This window comes from Mastacembelus armatus, chromosome 3, assembly GCF_900324485.2.
Source record: "Mastacembelus armatus chromosome 3, fMasArm1.2, whole genome shotgun sequence".
Taxonomy (NCBI): Eukaryota; Metazoa; Chordata; class Actinopteri; order Synbranchiformes; family Mastacembelidae; genus Mastacembelus; species Mastacembelus armatus.
The window spans coordinates 8,119,880-8,134,306 of NC_046635.1; the positions used below are offsets into that span (position 1 = coordinate 8,119,880).

At 41.0% G+C, this 14,427-nt stretch overlaps 1 protein-coding gene across 1 annotated transcript; it reads left to right on the forward strand.

Moving 5' to 3' along the window:
* The first annotated feature begins 484 nt into the window (after window positions 1–484).
* Window positions 485–14,404, forward strand: cmtm4 (CKLF-like MARVEL transmembrane domain containing 4). Its single transcript, XM_026319642.1, has 4 exons — window positions 485–1,439; window positions 6,244–6,420; window positions 11,002–11,100; window positions 12,019–14,404. Exons 1-4 carry the CDS (start codon window positions 1,254–1,256, stop codon window positions 12,181–12,183), a joined length of 627 nt encoding a protein of 208 aa, XP_026175427.1. The 5' UTR covers window positions 485–1,253; the 3' UTR covers window positions 12,184–14,404.
* Window positions 14,405–14,427: the final 23 nt, after the last annotated feature.

Genomic DNA, 14,427 nt, shown 5'->3' on the forward strand with positions numbered 1-14,427 from the left:
TTGATCCCCAGCATCACAATCAAGAGAACTGCACCTCTTTATTATTAATAGCAGTTCGGATGCAACGTTGAGGTATCAGATGAACAAGCACCAAGGCAAACTGCCAATACCACTAGAAACCATGTGGGGGCAGTAATGCTCAGTGCAGCGTGGTTATTTCATCCAGGTTATAGAAAATGAGGCCTGTATTCTGAAAGTTCACTTGGACATGACTGACATGGCATATGATACAGGTTTAGAGACAGTTTTGAGAAAAGCAGCTGGAGGCACCAGTGTGACTGCATGTACCCATTGTTAGATTTTTGCAATCCCATTACGTTTTTTTCCTTACATTTAAGAAATCTGGCTTTTACAGATAAAAACATTTAGGCTCCTTATGGTGAAAGGCTGCCCCCCCCGGAAGACGCGCACTCTCCAAAACTCCAGAAAAAGCTCTGGGGCCACAGTGTAATCATCTGGAGAATAAAGAAATCTTTCCATCAGGCCTGGCTGCAGATGACTTGTGGTTTGCAGAGGCACGGTGAGAAAATCCTCATCGCAGAGCCAGACAAAAGGCAGCAGAGCTCGGTGCTGTGGCCGTGGGTCCGCCTGGGCTCGTTTTGCAGGCGGTGTGGGAACACTTAAAACGAGCGCAGGTCATACACAAGAATGTGCAGCTTTCGTGGGGCGGAGACAAGCTCGCTTTGCATCCAGAGCCAGTGAAGCAGCGTATCGACAGGCTGACCGCGGGCTGCTGCAGGGCCAGGCTAATTAAGTTTACAATAGGGGACAAACACACGGTCTCTTCTCGATTCTTCTGCCCCACATTGGCTGGATGTTTCTCGGCTGCAGATGCGATTCACACCGCCCGGTAGGATTTTCCTTCCGTGCTGCTGAACTGACCAGAATCATCCACGGCAAAGTGACACCGGGACTCGAACGAGTGACCCGCCTAACATAGTTGTTAAGTGCGACGATTTGACAGAGACGCAACACGGTAACCGGGAGGAGACGTCGCAGGGTTACGTTAACGGATACCAGCCCGATTTTCCTGTGCGTAACGTTACACGGCGCCTACCGCGTCTGTTCCCCCGTGGGGTGGCTATGAAAAGTGGACTGTCTGGTTTGTTTTCTCCATCCACCGCCGACCTGCATGGACCAAAGTGTGCTCTCTGTCACACAACCTGCGCCGTGAGGTAGATCCACGCGCTTTGTCAGGGTTTATGTGTCGTAAACATTTCTAGTCAGAGAGTCCACGTTCTCCCGAAACCATCATGAGGACCACCGAGGAGACGGAGGGCTTTGACGGCGAGGCCTCCAACACTTCCATGATCTCCGGGGCCAGTAGTCCGTATCAACCCACTACCGAGCCCGTCCATTCGAGGAGCGTTCTGGGGGGAATAAGGTGCGACCTGGAGTACATCAAGTCGTACTTCGGAGTTTTAAAGGTGGTTGAAGTGGTAAGATTACGCACGACTACATGACTGCAGTGTTCAGAGATGCACAACCTCATACAAGTGTAACAAACAAACTGTAACGCCCAGCTGGTGGGGTGACATCCACCAAGGAGCCAGGAACATATGACAAAGTAACTATTCTTTTAGAAAATCCTTCTCTTATTGCAGGTTAGTTATTATACACACTTTTCACTTAACTGCGCACGGTTTATTAAACAGATGTGGCCCTGGTTTACTCTGACCTACATCCCTGATAGTGCTGCCTATACCACATGACTCCTGAAGGTTTAGAAGTGAGATAACACTGGCTTCAGCTTGTAGTGATTTTATAGTAATATTATTGGTATTTGTGCCCTTTGAGGAAAGCTAGGATGTCATCTAAAACTTGGTAACATATGGTTTGCATGTTTGCAAGAAGGTGGAAAACTACCTTTCCATTGTCTCACTGTTTCTGCCATTACAGTCCTGTTGTGTCTGATTTGGTTGATTCCTGATTTTTTTCTCTGATTTTTTTTATTTTTTTATAGCCCTTACTTTGTCAGGATGTGGTTTATCTGGAAAACACACACACATACACACACACACACACACGGCCCTTCACTGTTATTTAAAGTCAGCACACCTAAATCAAATGTCTGAACTGGGCGAAGAGGAGAATAACAAAGCAAAATGAGGACTCCCCAGGCTCTGACAGTTCGCCAGTGGAGGGAATATCTATCAGACCATTTCACCGTCCTACACTCAACAGGAAAAAAGCATTGGGTTAAGGAAACTAGTAATTACCTCTGACAATCTTTGTGGACAGCACAAGCAGATGAAAAGTCCAAACATCTGGAAGATAATACTGAATAGTTGTGGGTTTCTGTGCTGCACTCTTAAAACTTTATGTCCAGTAAAAACTGTGTTATTTGTAGTGAGTTGTGTGTGGCTGAGCGTCCCAGTCAGCCTGTGTTGTGGCACACACCTACGATGTTTACCTCTGTGTGTGTGGGAAGTTGTGATAGGAAGCCATCTGTCATCAGCGTGGGGGAAGCTTGGAGCAGGCACTAACTAACGTTCATACTCACAGCAAACGCTGTCCTCAGTCTCTCTGAGCTCCATGAGTAACAATAGCCACAAATGCCCACATATGCAAAAAGTAGTTTAAAACCACACAGTACAGCAAAGGCACTGATGTAAACACACTAGAATTTACATGCAAAATACTGTTGTAACACAGAAAGATAGAATTGCCATGCAAGTACTCCAGCTGTGCATATATATACTTTGTAAGATGATGATGAACTAAACAATTCCAAAACCATTCCTACTATTTTTTTTAGGAATATTCATCTGCTGTAATGATGACAGCTATAGTACAGCTAAGGTAAACGTGAATGTTGTATTATTTTACATTCAACTTATAGTATTACCTTAGTTTGAGCTAGTCATGTCTCTTTCACCAACAAGGACAGGACTAATGAAAGTCATCCAAGTTTACGTTCATTACCTTAGAGGAGGCCGACACGGCTCACGGCCAAACGTTAATAGCTTCAGCTTTTATTGCTCTGCTCTCTAATCGTTCGACTCTGTGCTGGCTGAGAATATGTTGTTTTTTTTTTTTTTTAGAAACCACTGATGCCAAAGCTGACTGCCTGTGATGTACTGCTGACATACCTAAAGTAGCAGAGTTTCACACTCCTTTGCCATGGAGGCGTTGTGTCCGTGATTTATATCAGTGTTAAACAGAAAGTTAATTAAAGCGTTTGGTTGTATGAAATACATGTTTAAGATTAATTTTTTGCCAGTCAGCACTCAGAAGTGATGGACTTTAATACCTTACCCCTATGTCCTTTATCCCTGCTTCCTTATGACTCTGCCAAGGAAATGATTATTATATTACCTCAGTAACCAGGCTTCGTTTACACTAGTCATTACACTGACGTTTTCATTGACATCTGTTTACAGAGAATTTCTCTTTCCTTTTACACAGACCAGGGTTCTAAGGGCTAATAGGCCTGTGTAGTTGTTACATACAGGCTTTTAGAGAGCTACTCAGGTTGTCATTCCTTGGATGAATAGATACACAGGCTGCTGTTGGCCCTGGTTAGGCACGGCCCCTGGAAGGGTGTAACCTGATCGAGGTGTGTCAATCCTGACTGCAGGTTTGTCTTTGTCTCTGCTGCGACTGGGTCAACAAGGTCTAACTGATGTTCACCTCATTCCCCTTTATACCAACAGGAATTTGATTCCATGTGGGACTGACAGTGAACCATTCAGTTTCCCTGTTTTCTCAACAAGACTTATGCCTCTGTGATAAGTTACAACTCTCATAATGGTGTGAGAACCCTTTCTCCCTTTTAATATACTATTCTAATAAGCAGTAAATACTGCCATCATTTTTTCTGTGAGAATGTTTTGCAATGAAGTTACCAGATGGTTCCAAATGTCAGCAAGCATTTCCTGCTCTAACAGAGACACCATATGCTCCAAACTTCACTTATTCACAGCTTATAGAGAGACATAAAGACAACAAGAGCTTTTGTGGATGTATGCAGGGTGACATGCAGGACTTTGGCTGCAAACTAACATACACTTAACCTCTGGGATGAAATATAATCTGCATTTAGGCCCCACTTTCCATCACATAGAAGGCTGTGGGCTGTTGTGGAAGCACATTCAACATTTTATGTATGTTTTTGCGTGTATGTGTGTGTGTGTGTGTGTGAAGTCTTATATACCTCTAGTAGTGCAGTATATAATTTGGCATACCTTTTGCAGCAGGGCCTCTCTTCTCCATTAATTTTATGCTGGCAACAGATGGTGTATGAGAAGGGGATCTGAAACCAAGAGGTCTTAAAGGGCAGCTAATAATGTGCATAATCGTACAGATAAGGATGTCAGTGCATATGGGAGATAAGAGAAAGAGAGATGATGTGCACAATCATGCACTTATGCATGAACAGGTTGTGTAGGGGTGAAGGTTAACATTAAATCATTGCTTACAAGATTATCCAGTGTTTTGCCTTGAAGCCCCCTCCCCCTCCCCATGGCTGTCTGACACCTGCTACACAGGGACTTGGGGAAAGCAGCACGCTTTCTTCAACAGACATGACATCATCCATCAGTTTGAAGCAGTCGCATTTGGGTGTAACCATTTTGGTTTTGGTGTTACATTTGCAGATGCATTGCTGTTCAACTACATGCTCTAAACAGTCTTCAAGAGCTGCAGAGAATGAAACATTTGTCTTAAAGATGTTCAGCATGGTTGATTTGCATTCTCTTGTTTTACTCAGTCAGAGACAGTACACCCTGCTCATTAAAGTGGATAAACAGCATTGGGTCTTGAGCTGCTAATAGCTGGGGGAGAGGAGGAGGGGTCTTTTGCTGAGGTCTATTCTCAAATGTATTTGTTCATTAGGGCCAAACAAGGGATACAACTTTCTGGCCTGGATTTAATTTGTTAAAAATCCGAGTTTCACAAACAATCTTAGTACATATTTTTAACTAGTACGCATTTCTACATGGATACTTTGGAATCAGTTTAGCTGCTTAATACGCAAGTATCTAATTTTTAGATACAGCCACACTTGTTAAATAATCTGAACTCAAGACTTGTACAGTTTCCTTGACTTTGATGCCCAATGACCTACAGGAAGTGGGTTTCCAAGAGGTTTTAGCCTTTGTTTAACAATGATATGAGGGACTTTAGGCTCGGTTGACATAAGCTTTAGAGTAAATACAAGTTGAAGGTTGAATACACTGCTGGGAACAATAACTTTGTATAATATCCACCTGCTGTCTCAGCAGCCAGGGGTTACTATTTAGTCAATCTAATACACGAAAACAAAACCAACGTCCTCTTTGAGATTGATGCAGGTCTTACCACTGAACCACCTCTGCAATCCACATGCTTCTCTGTTAATGACTTTACGAACATCACTAAAAAAAATCATCAGAGACCAGATCTTAACCTCACGACCTTGTACTGAGTCACCAAAGCAACTAGCTATACTGTTCATGGTTACACTGCAGTAAAGTTTACACATGAGTTTCTGAAGCATAACAGCAACAAGTATCTTTTATTTTGTGTCACTTCTTGGTTTTAGAGTACTGTATCAAAGTATTTTGCTTAAACTTTTAATCTTACATGAGTCTGATACAACAAGTAAAAAAGCTTAGTTAATATGACCTGGGTGTGGATGTATGTTTTGGAAAAGCTCCAGATGTTACCATGATGTGTTATAATTTAACCTACAACAATTCCTCAACTCAAAACCTGCCATATTATATGCTATACTATGTTATATTATCATTTAATAGAGAATGTCACGTGATTTTAGTCCTTGTCTAAACTTAATCTGAATTCAGCTTTTTCAGGTCAGTAACATGTTGCAGTGTCATTCACTTAGTTCTCTTATGTCTCTGGGTTATGGACAGTTCTGAGCCAACTAGTAATCCATGTGTGGTTTTGTCGTGGTCTAGATGGCAGGAGAACACCTAAACAGCAGAATTCTTCCCATGCTGTGGTTTGCTGATGGATGTTGGCTGGAGGCTGACATTATCAAACGCTGCCAGCAGTGGAAATCGTGAGATGGGCTTATGGCCTCTGATCTATTCATAGGACAATCGCTTTATCATCTGGAAAGCTTAGGACTTCAGCACACATGAAGTGAACATGAACGGCCTGACCTAGAGGATATTTTATGCTTAAGAACAGTGTAACCAGTGAGCATTTTTGGGTTTACTTTATCTGACAGTAAAACTGCTTTGCTAATCAGCTGATGAATCACAGATCTTTACACTCGATACGGTCTTTTTATTTCAGGTCCTGTCACTCATTGGATTCATCTGCATAGAGACTATCATGATGTGCTCTCCCTGTGGAGGGGTCTACTTCTTCGAGTTCGTCAGCTGCAGTGCCTTTGTGGTGACCGGAGTGCTTCTCGTGATCTTCAGCCTCAACTTGCACATCAAGGTGCCTCACATCAACTGGAGCCTCACAGTAAGTACAGGGAGACATAATAATACGAACAGGACCAGACTCAGTATATTTGACTTGGTTTAAAAGAAAAGCTTCAAAACAAGAGATATGACAAACCCCAGCAGTGGTTTGTGGTGGTGTTGGTTAGACTGGTGTCTTTTTGGCACAACTCCTGAGGAATGCTGGTGCCTACACTCATATGGAAATTCAACAGTTAGTTTATTTTATAACAGCAAAGCAGTGTTTCAGCAAAATGATAATATGGCTGGTTTAGTACTTTAATCCTTTATCCAGATAGTGTTCACAATGACAGCAAAAAAGTCTGACATTCCCATCGGCCTCAGCAGTGCTTTGTGTATAGTACTAATTAAACAAATGTTAGCGCTAAATAAAGTGGAGGACATGATAAACCTGCTAAACAACATGTTAACATTGTTTGATTGAGTTAATATGCTCATAAGCTGAAAACACCACCATGCCTGCTTGTAATGGCTGTAGACCCTTAGTCTTGTTAGTGTATATTTAAGTGTTAAATTGATGCATGTGCTGGTCACTCTTGCCTTTATTTTCCTACTAATCATCATGATCAAACTTTAATGTTATGGACATAAATATCATTGTCATTTTAAACCATGGATGTAATCACTTGTATCAAGTCAAACCTTTCCTGAATGTATTGTTACTTCTCTCTTATGAACTGAACTACATACTGTGAGTGCTGCACAGCTCACTGTATTGTTGTATTGGAGTATTTAGTGCCAGGGTGAAGCTTAGCACAAACTCATTATACCAGGGAATGTCAAAAAATGTGAAATGACTAATTGGGAGGGCATGCAGGATAAGCATAGTCAGCTGTAAGCAAATGAGCTGGTGGGTGTTTTCCAGCAGATGCTGGTTTCCTCTCAGTATTTGCCTGCATACACACACTGGTACAGCCAAGCATCTTTTACAGAGGGGAGTGGAAAAATGGATGTTAGCCAGATGCTCTAGAAGATTCGTATCCGTGGTACGTTAAGGAAGTGACAGTATGTCTTTGGCTTCTCTTTTGGCAAAACAACACCAAACGCAAGTGTTTTACAATCTTGGAGATGATAGAGCCAATTTAAGAGTGCTGATGTAGGAACATTTACCAGATACCTGCGACCAGTGCAGTCCATATAATCTAAAATCCTCATGTTCATTCTTTTCTGAGACATTCTGTTCCTGCTCTCATGAGGATTGTTAGCCTTTCATATGTCAGCTTTGACAAGTTAATTAGTTTTCCACTCAGGTGATTAATCGTTTAGAAGTATGTGATTAATATTTATTATGTGTGTTTGTGTGCACAGGCCTGAGTTGAAGTACTCTGCACAAAACAAAACCCCTTGGTTGTGGATTGCCTTCAGGTTCACAGAGAAACTTCAGAGAAATTAGACTTCAGTTGCCTGCAGGTTGGCTCATTGGTACTGCTGGAAATCATTGTATTGTGCATAAAAATATATATGTTCATACTTTAAAAAAAAAAAAATGTAGTATTTGGAGGACAACCTGTTCACCTTTAGTTAGTTAACTGTAACATGGCCAGTAGGTGGTGCTTTCTGGATTTCATAGCCTCTGTCCAGACTCAAAATTATGCTATACCCCACACTGTTTATGTCTGTCAAGTTCAAAGCTGGTCCAGTCACATTGGGGCCCCTGGGAATTTCACCCTGGATAACCATTTCTGAGTGTTAACTCTTCAACCGCCGTCCTCTGTTTCCCAACTGCAAACTGTAGGCTGGCTCTGACATAATTCTTCTGTGGAGGGAGTTGGTTTATACTGTGGCTGAGAGTCTCAGGACAAGCGTTTTGATCATTTGCTATTTGATTCCATCTCCTCCAGTTCAGCCTCTGTGATGACTTTGGCAGTACAGAGGGGGGAAACGCAGATCTTGATCCCATTCCCTCCCCGTCCAAAAGGAAATGAATGCAGTCCTGGGACCTGGTTGTAAAGCCAGACTTTCAGTGATTAAGTTGAACTACAGGGTTGAGTTTGCATGAATGAGCTTGTTTGGCACAGCAATTTGGCTAGGAGAGGCAGATGAAGGCAGACCACTCGGTGCATTGTTTATGTGACTCTCACAGCCAATCCCAAATAAGGGATTCTGCATCAGAAATGGGAACAATGCTAAGGGCACATGGGGAAGAAAATTCACAGCTTAAAGGGGAGGGCAACTCTTCGAATACCCTGCCAGATCATATCCTGTCTGTTTAGTTTTGGGAACAGAAAGTATCTCATCACAGTTCATGCATGAATGAATGGAGCACTTCAGAGAAACAAGCGATGGTGGGTGCTGACTGGTCCTGTCATGGCCTCAAACACTAGGGACAGAATGCAAAGCTACTGTTTATGGTAAAAAAAAATCATGAGATTGCTTATTTTTTGGTGTTAAATTGTTATCTACAGCCATGCCTATACTTTTCCTATCCACACACATTGTAGTTATTATTAGCTACAGTCATTAATCTATCATCAGGTCAGACCAGACATCACTTTACTGCTGTTGTATTTACTTTACGTACAAGTGGAATCCAATAAAAGCTTTTTCGGTTTTAACAGCTCAACCTTATCACCTAAGACATGACATGCTTGTCTACTATCTTTGATTTGTCTTTGTGAAAAGAACCAGTAACACTTGTGCCAGAGATGTTTTATTCTTGCACGAAACCATCTGGCTCTGTCTGCAACTGTCAGGAGAAAAGATCTCACAATTTGTGTTCTGCTGAATCCTTTATGGTTTCCATAGCTGCAGCCCTCAGAGTGTTTTTCGCTGCTGTCTTGAGAGCACAGTAACATGAAACATTACAGTATAGGTTTCCATACTAATAAAAACCACTACAAAAAAAAGTTCCTCTTCTGTACACAAGCCAGTATACAGCACATTAGTAGATAAATGCTTACTGATGTTAAACCCTTGATAATCCAGTCCTCATTGTTGCCTCCTCCGTAGGGGAACTCTGGAGTTTACCATCAAGAATAATATAAGTGACACCAAACAGAGCCACAAACATGCATGCACATGTTGCGCCATTTTCAGGATGTTAAAATTGCAGATAGAAAAACAAAGCACTTTAAAAAGTATATAGTTTGATGATTCAGCTGAATGTTTTAAATTAGGTAGCTGGTTGTTAAGGAGCTGATTATGGGATTTTCAATTCTATTTCAAATTCAATGTCCAGAACAAACTTTAAAAGCCCTTTTATTTTTATTTTTTAAAGTATAGGAGTTTTGTTCAAAGTTCCAAACTCAGCAGAGAGAGGATTGTAAGGCAGTGATATGAGCCAGTAATAAGCCAGAGAGCCAGTGGTTTGGTCCCGTCTGCGCTTGTGTTATTTAAGGTTTTACAGACCGCTGGCCTGGTTAAGACGTGGAATGTGGGAGAGAATAAAGCAGAGAGGCTGTGGGTCAACCGAATTGACCGAGGGACTGAACAAACTGCATCCCGAGAGAACGTGGGATCTGAATGCTCTAGAAAAGCACATGTGAATGGTATGCTGGAGCATGATGACTAAACAGTATTTCCTGTTTAACCAGTTTGGTGGAATAGATGCAGATTTGTGTTTGTAGTGTGTACATTGACTATGCCAGTTAGCATGCAGTGTCAGTTCCATCTTAATGTGTTACTGATTAAACCGCAGGATCTGTGGAACAGTTTTTAACATCCCACTGAGTTGTCTGCATTGTCTGTTGTGTGTGTGTGGACCCCTGTGTGTGTGTGTCTCAGTGTCTGTGACATTACCACTGTATAAGCCCTGTGTGTCATATGAGAGACCACGTCGGCCGTAATTACAATCATGCATTTTATCACGAGGGCCATGCCCCAGGCACTTTGTTATTAACTCTTTCCTAACTGAAGCACTGGAAGCAGCATAATAAAACATCAAAGGGAAGTATCTCCTTCGTTTTTCTTCTCCTGTGTAGAAAGGTGTTGGGTAGCGTAGGTTATGTGTGTAAAGTGGGTGGATGTGTGTAACATGAGGTGCTGGGTGGCTTTTAAGTTTGTGCTGTTAGCTTCTTGGCTCTCCTGTGGTTTTAGACTCATAGTGAAACACCAGGATGCAGTCTGGCTGGTTAGAACAGCGTGAACTCTTTGTTCACCATCATCAAGGATATCCTTCCTGGAATAGGCCTTGTTGCTAAGACCAAGGTTTTAAATTGTGTTTAAGAGGCCTCAAATATTCTTGGATTCTTAAAGGTGAAACTTAAGAACCTTGTACTTATGCAAAGAACTGTCTCATGTCTCATAATTACTGTAATACTTCTGATGTGCCTCAGGGTAACAAACAGCTCCTGCTGTGAGGAGAAATGTCTTTTGTGTGTTGAAAATGTAAAGTGCAAGAGGATATTGGTCAAAATGCACACAGATCTAGTTTTATAACATATGTTGTTATATTCTAGGCTATATACCTCTATGAGACGTTTGCATTTATTCTTAAATGGAAAAAAAAAGTTTTGTAGAAAAACATGCTAATATACCTCAACACACTAAATTATCCTCCCTCAGCTGTTTAGTCCTGAAAACATTATACTGTACATACATCGGAGTCTAATGTTATTTTCTTTGTGTTTGTGTCTTTCCACAGGACCTGGTTAACACTGCTGCCAGCACCTTCTTCTTCTTCTTGTCATCTCTTGTGCTGGCCTGCATCAACCACAAAACTGGAGCAGAAATAGCAGCAGTGGTAAGTAGTCAGAACCAGCCTCCCTGTTGGTTCACAGCAGGTATCTGTAAATATCTCCTTATCTAGTGGTATCCTACCACGACATATCACATAAGATGCCTATATGTGTATATGATCAGCCATAACATTGTGACCACCTGCCGAACACTGTGTACACAGGAGTCAATGTGGTATTTTGTTGGCACTTGTGTTACTCTGCAGTTCACTTCTCATCTTCTGTGAGTTTATTTGCTTTTATAGTTTTATTGTCAGAAAGAGCAACACGCATTTCTCTACCATTCAGTAAAAATATATGAAAACTGGAGTCATGAGGACAAGTTCAAGATGCTGTTTTAGACTAATTCACCATCTCCACACTGGTTGTGATATCACCCCTACAGTCGCTTAATTCTTCTCTGCATAGAGACCAATGTACATTATTTCCCATTTTTAACCATTTAAACAGAAATTCAAACAAAGTGGAAGGTTTTGAAAAGGATGAATGAAATTTGAGAGTTCTGTCCACAGTAGATCAACCTCGTCATCAGTGAATCCTGGGCGCCTGTGACCCTGTCACTGTCTGTCTTTGTTAGACAGCTTTTGGTCAGTACTAAACACTGCAGACCAGGAACACCCAACAAGTCCTCCAGTTTAGGAGATGCTCTTACCCAGTTATCTAGACATCAATTTGGTCCTTTTGAATGTCACTAAGATCCTTAGGCTTGTCTGTTTCTCCTACTTCCAACACATCAACTTTGACAGCTGAAGGTTCCCATGATGCCCAGTATACCCCACACACTGACAGGTGCCATTGTAACAAGATAATGCTATTCACTTCACCCGTCAGTGGTCATAATGTTAATGCTAAGGTTAGTGTTTTTTGCTTCCTGTTCACACTCCAACATTGTTATTCTGCTTCCCTTTTCCACTTGTGTGCAGGTGTTTGGCTTCCTAGTGACAGGTGTGTATGGAATAAACACCTTCTTGGCGGTGCGGAGGTGGCGTCTTGGCAACGGGTGCCAGGGGACGGCTCAGACAAGCGAGTACATGCGAGCACGCACGGCATCTCGCGGTGAAATGGAGGCACGTCCTGAGCTTGCATGAGCACTAGCAGACAATCAGATGGACTAAGGGAAGGCCAAACTACTGGCAGCTGACTTAACACTATTGAGTTTTCAGAACACTCTTGTGTAGAACGACTGACTCAAGCTCACCCCACGCTTTTGACATCTCAGCACATTTCAGCTGTGCTTTCTGCCTGCTCAGCCAATGAATAAATCTTCATTTCAAGCTCTAATTGAAGAGAATCTCTGTAAAACATTTTGTCCACTTGTTTTCAAATGAGTGGAAAAGAAACCTTCATGAAGAGCAAAAACAAGGCCGAATGAAGAAAAAGGTGAGCTTTCGTACAGTCAGTGAAGTCAGTGGTAACAAATGTGATTGTAGATCCAGGAAGCAGCTGGACCAGAAACTGGCAGTATAACAGAAGCGCCATGGCTTTACTGTTCTTTCACATATACTGACATCAGCCTGCTCCCTATCAACAAGGCTGACGTTGGATATTTTAATCTTAAAATTAACACATGCTGATATAACAGTTGGTTTCCCTTCTGGCTGATTAACTTTGCAAAGGCCTTTAATGTGACTTTTAGCCACTATGAAGAGCTTTGAAATAAATGGGAACACTACAGGGTCATTCTTGACTGCAATAAAGACAGGCAGTACAACATAGGGTCAAAGTATTTAAAATTGCACAAAGAAAAATAACAGTAGTACTCAATTCCAAATATTTTATCCCAGATTGTGTGCAGATTATTTAGGAAACATTCACAACAGCATCCCTCAGATTTTACTTTAACAGGACTATGTCAGGTCAACACTGTAAGCCAGGAGTAGGCTGTACCAGGTGATGATAAGGCAATTGGTATCTTGTTATTAGTGCACATATCCAAAGCTTCAGGTAATACAATTATTTGATGGTACCTCACTGATATTCATTTTGAAACAAACAGCAGTATGTGACCCGGTCACGTTCAATGCCCTTAGCCTATACACTGTAGACTCAGGTAGTGACACACACCTTCCATTTGGTTTTAAATGGAAATCAAATAAAATCATAGGGTGCCTGGACCTGAACGCTGTTTTTATTAATGCCTTCTTAATTATTAGAAATTCTCAGTGGACTGGAATTAATTGATCCCTTAAGTTAAGTGAAAATTGATTACAAAACAGAGTCAGGTGAAAGTGGAGGCAGTGCGATGGAAATATGGTGTATTTAGCATTATCATCACAGCTTTCACTCTGGTTGAATTATGGTTCATGTCTGTACACAGTATGTATCTACAGTATATTATCACACATTTATATTGCAAACTCTATCGTTCTACATTACAGCCTTGTAAAGTTCATAAACAGAGTGCAAAACAGTTTTCTGTTAATATTTGGCCAGTGTACTTGACAGCAAAATGATAGGATTCATCTTGACAAATCATATTTACAGTTTTTTAGGTTGAAGGAATAAATGCAGACTTCATTTTTGGTGTCTTACATTGTTTTAATGTATTGACATTACAGCTACTCCTGTGTTTTATGTTGCCTGAGATGTCTTTTATGGTTATTAGCCTTGGTTGAGTTTGTGCAGGGTCTAAATCGACTCTATGGCTCCATCTCCTGGGCTTCATTTAAACTGTGTTTGTTTTGAGTGTACAGCCAGATAACTGAAGCAGTGTGTGTGTGTGTGTGTGTGTGTGTGTGTAAGGGAAGGACCAGGGGAAAAAAACTGTATGGCTTTGTAAACGTCCACAGAAAATTTCATGAAGAGGTTTTTAAGTAATTTATATCATGTTTTATTGCTATTTCTCTCGGTTTGGTGACTGAAGTAGTTGTATAAGACAGTTGCATTTGTATTTATGTCTGTCACTTATGTTGGTGGATTTCTTTTTATTAGTATTAGTGTTTGAGTATTCAACTGAACATTTGTAGAGCAACAAAATCATTTAAGTGCATTATCATATTTGATAATATAAAATGACTGATAATCGATAATCATATTTGTCAACAGCTATCAACTTTATGTACAACTTTATGCTACAATATTGTATTTATGAGAAAGAAAAGTTCCCAGATTGTGATGTAAACAGCCAATGGGATCAATGAAATTGAAGGTGAAATGATTTTCTGTTTCCATTTAATTCTGTGTGCTTTGTACAACAAGGTCTGTCTTGTACAGCATAGAGTCGTTCTAAATTGTATTTAAAACATTCAGTTATAGGCTTTATCAACATCAGTTTATAGTGACAATTTAAATAAAGTGATTTTGACATTAGTGAAAATAGCTTGTTTTTTGCA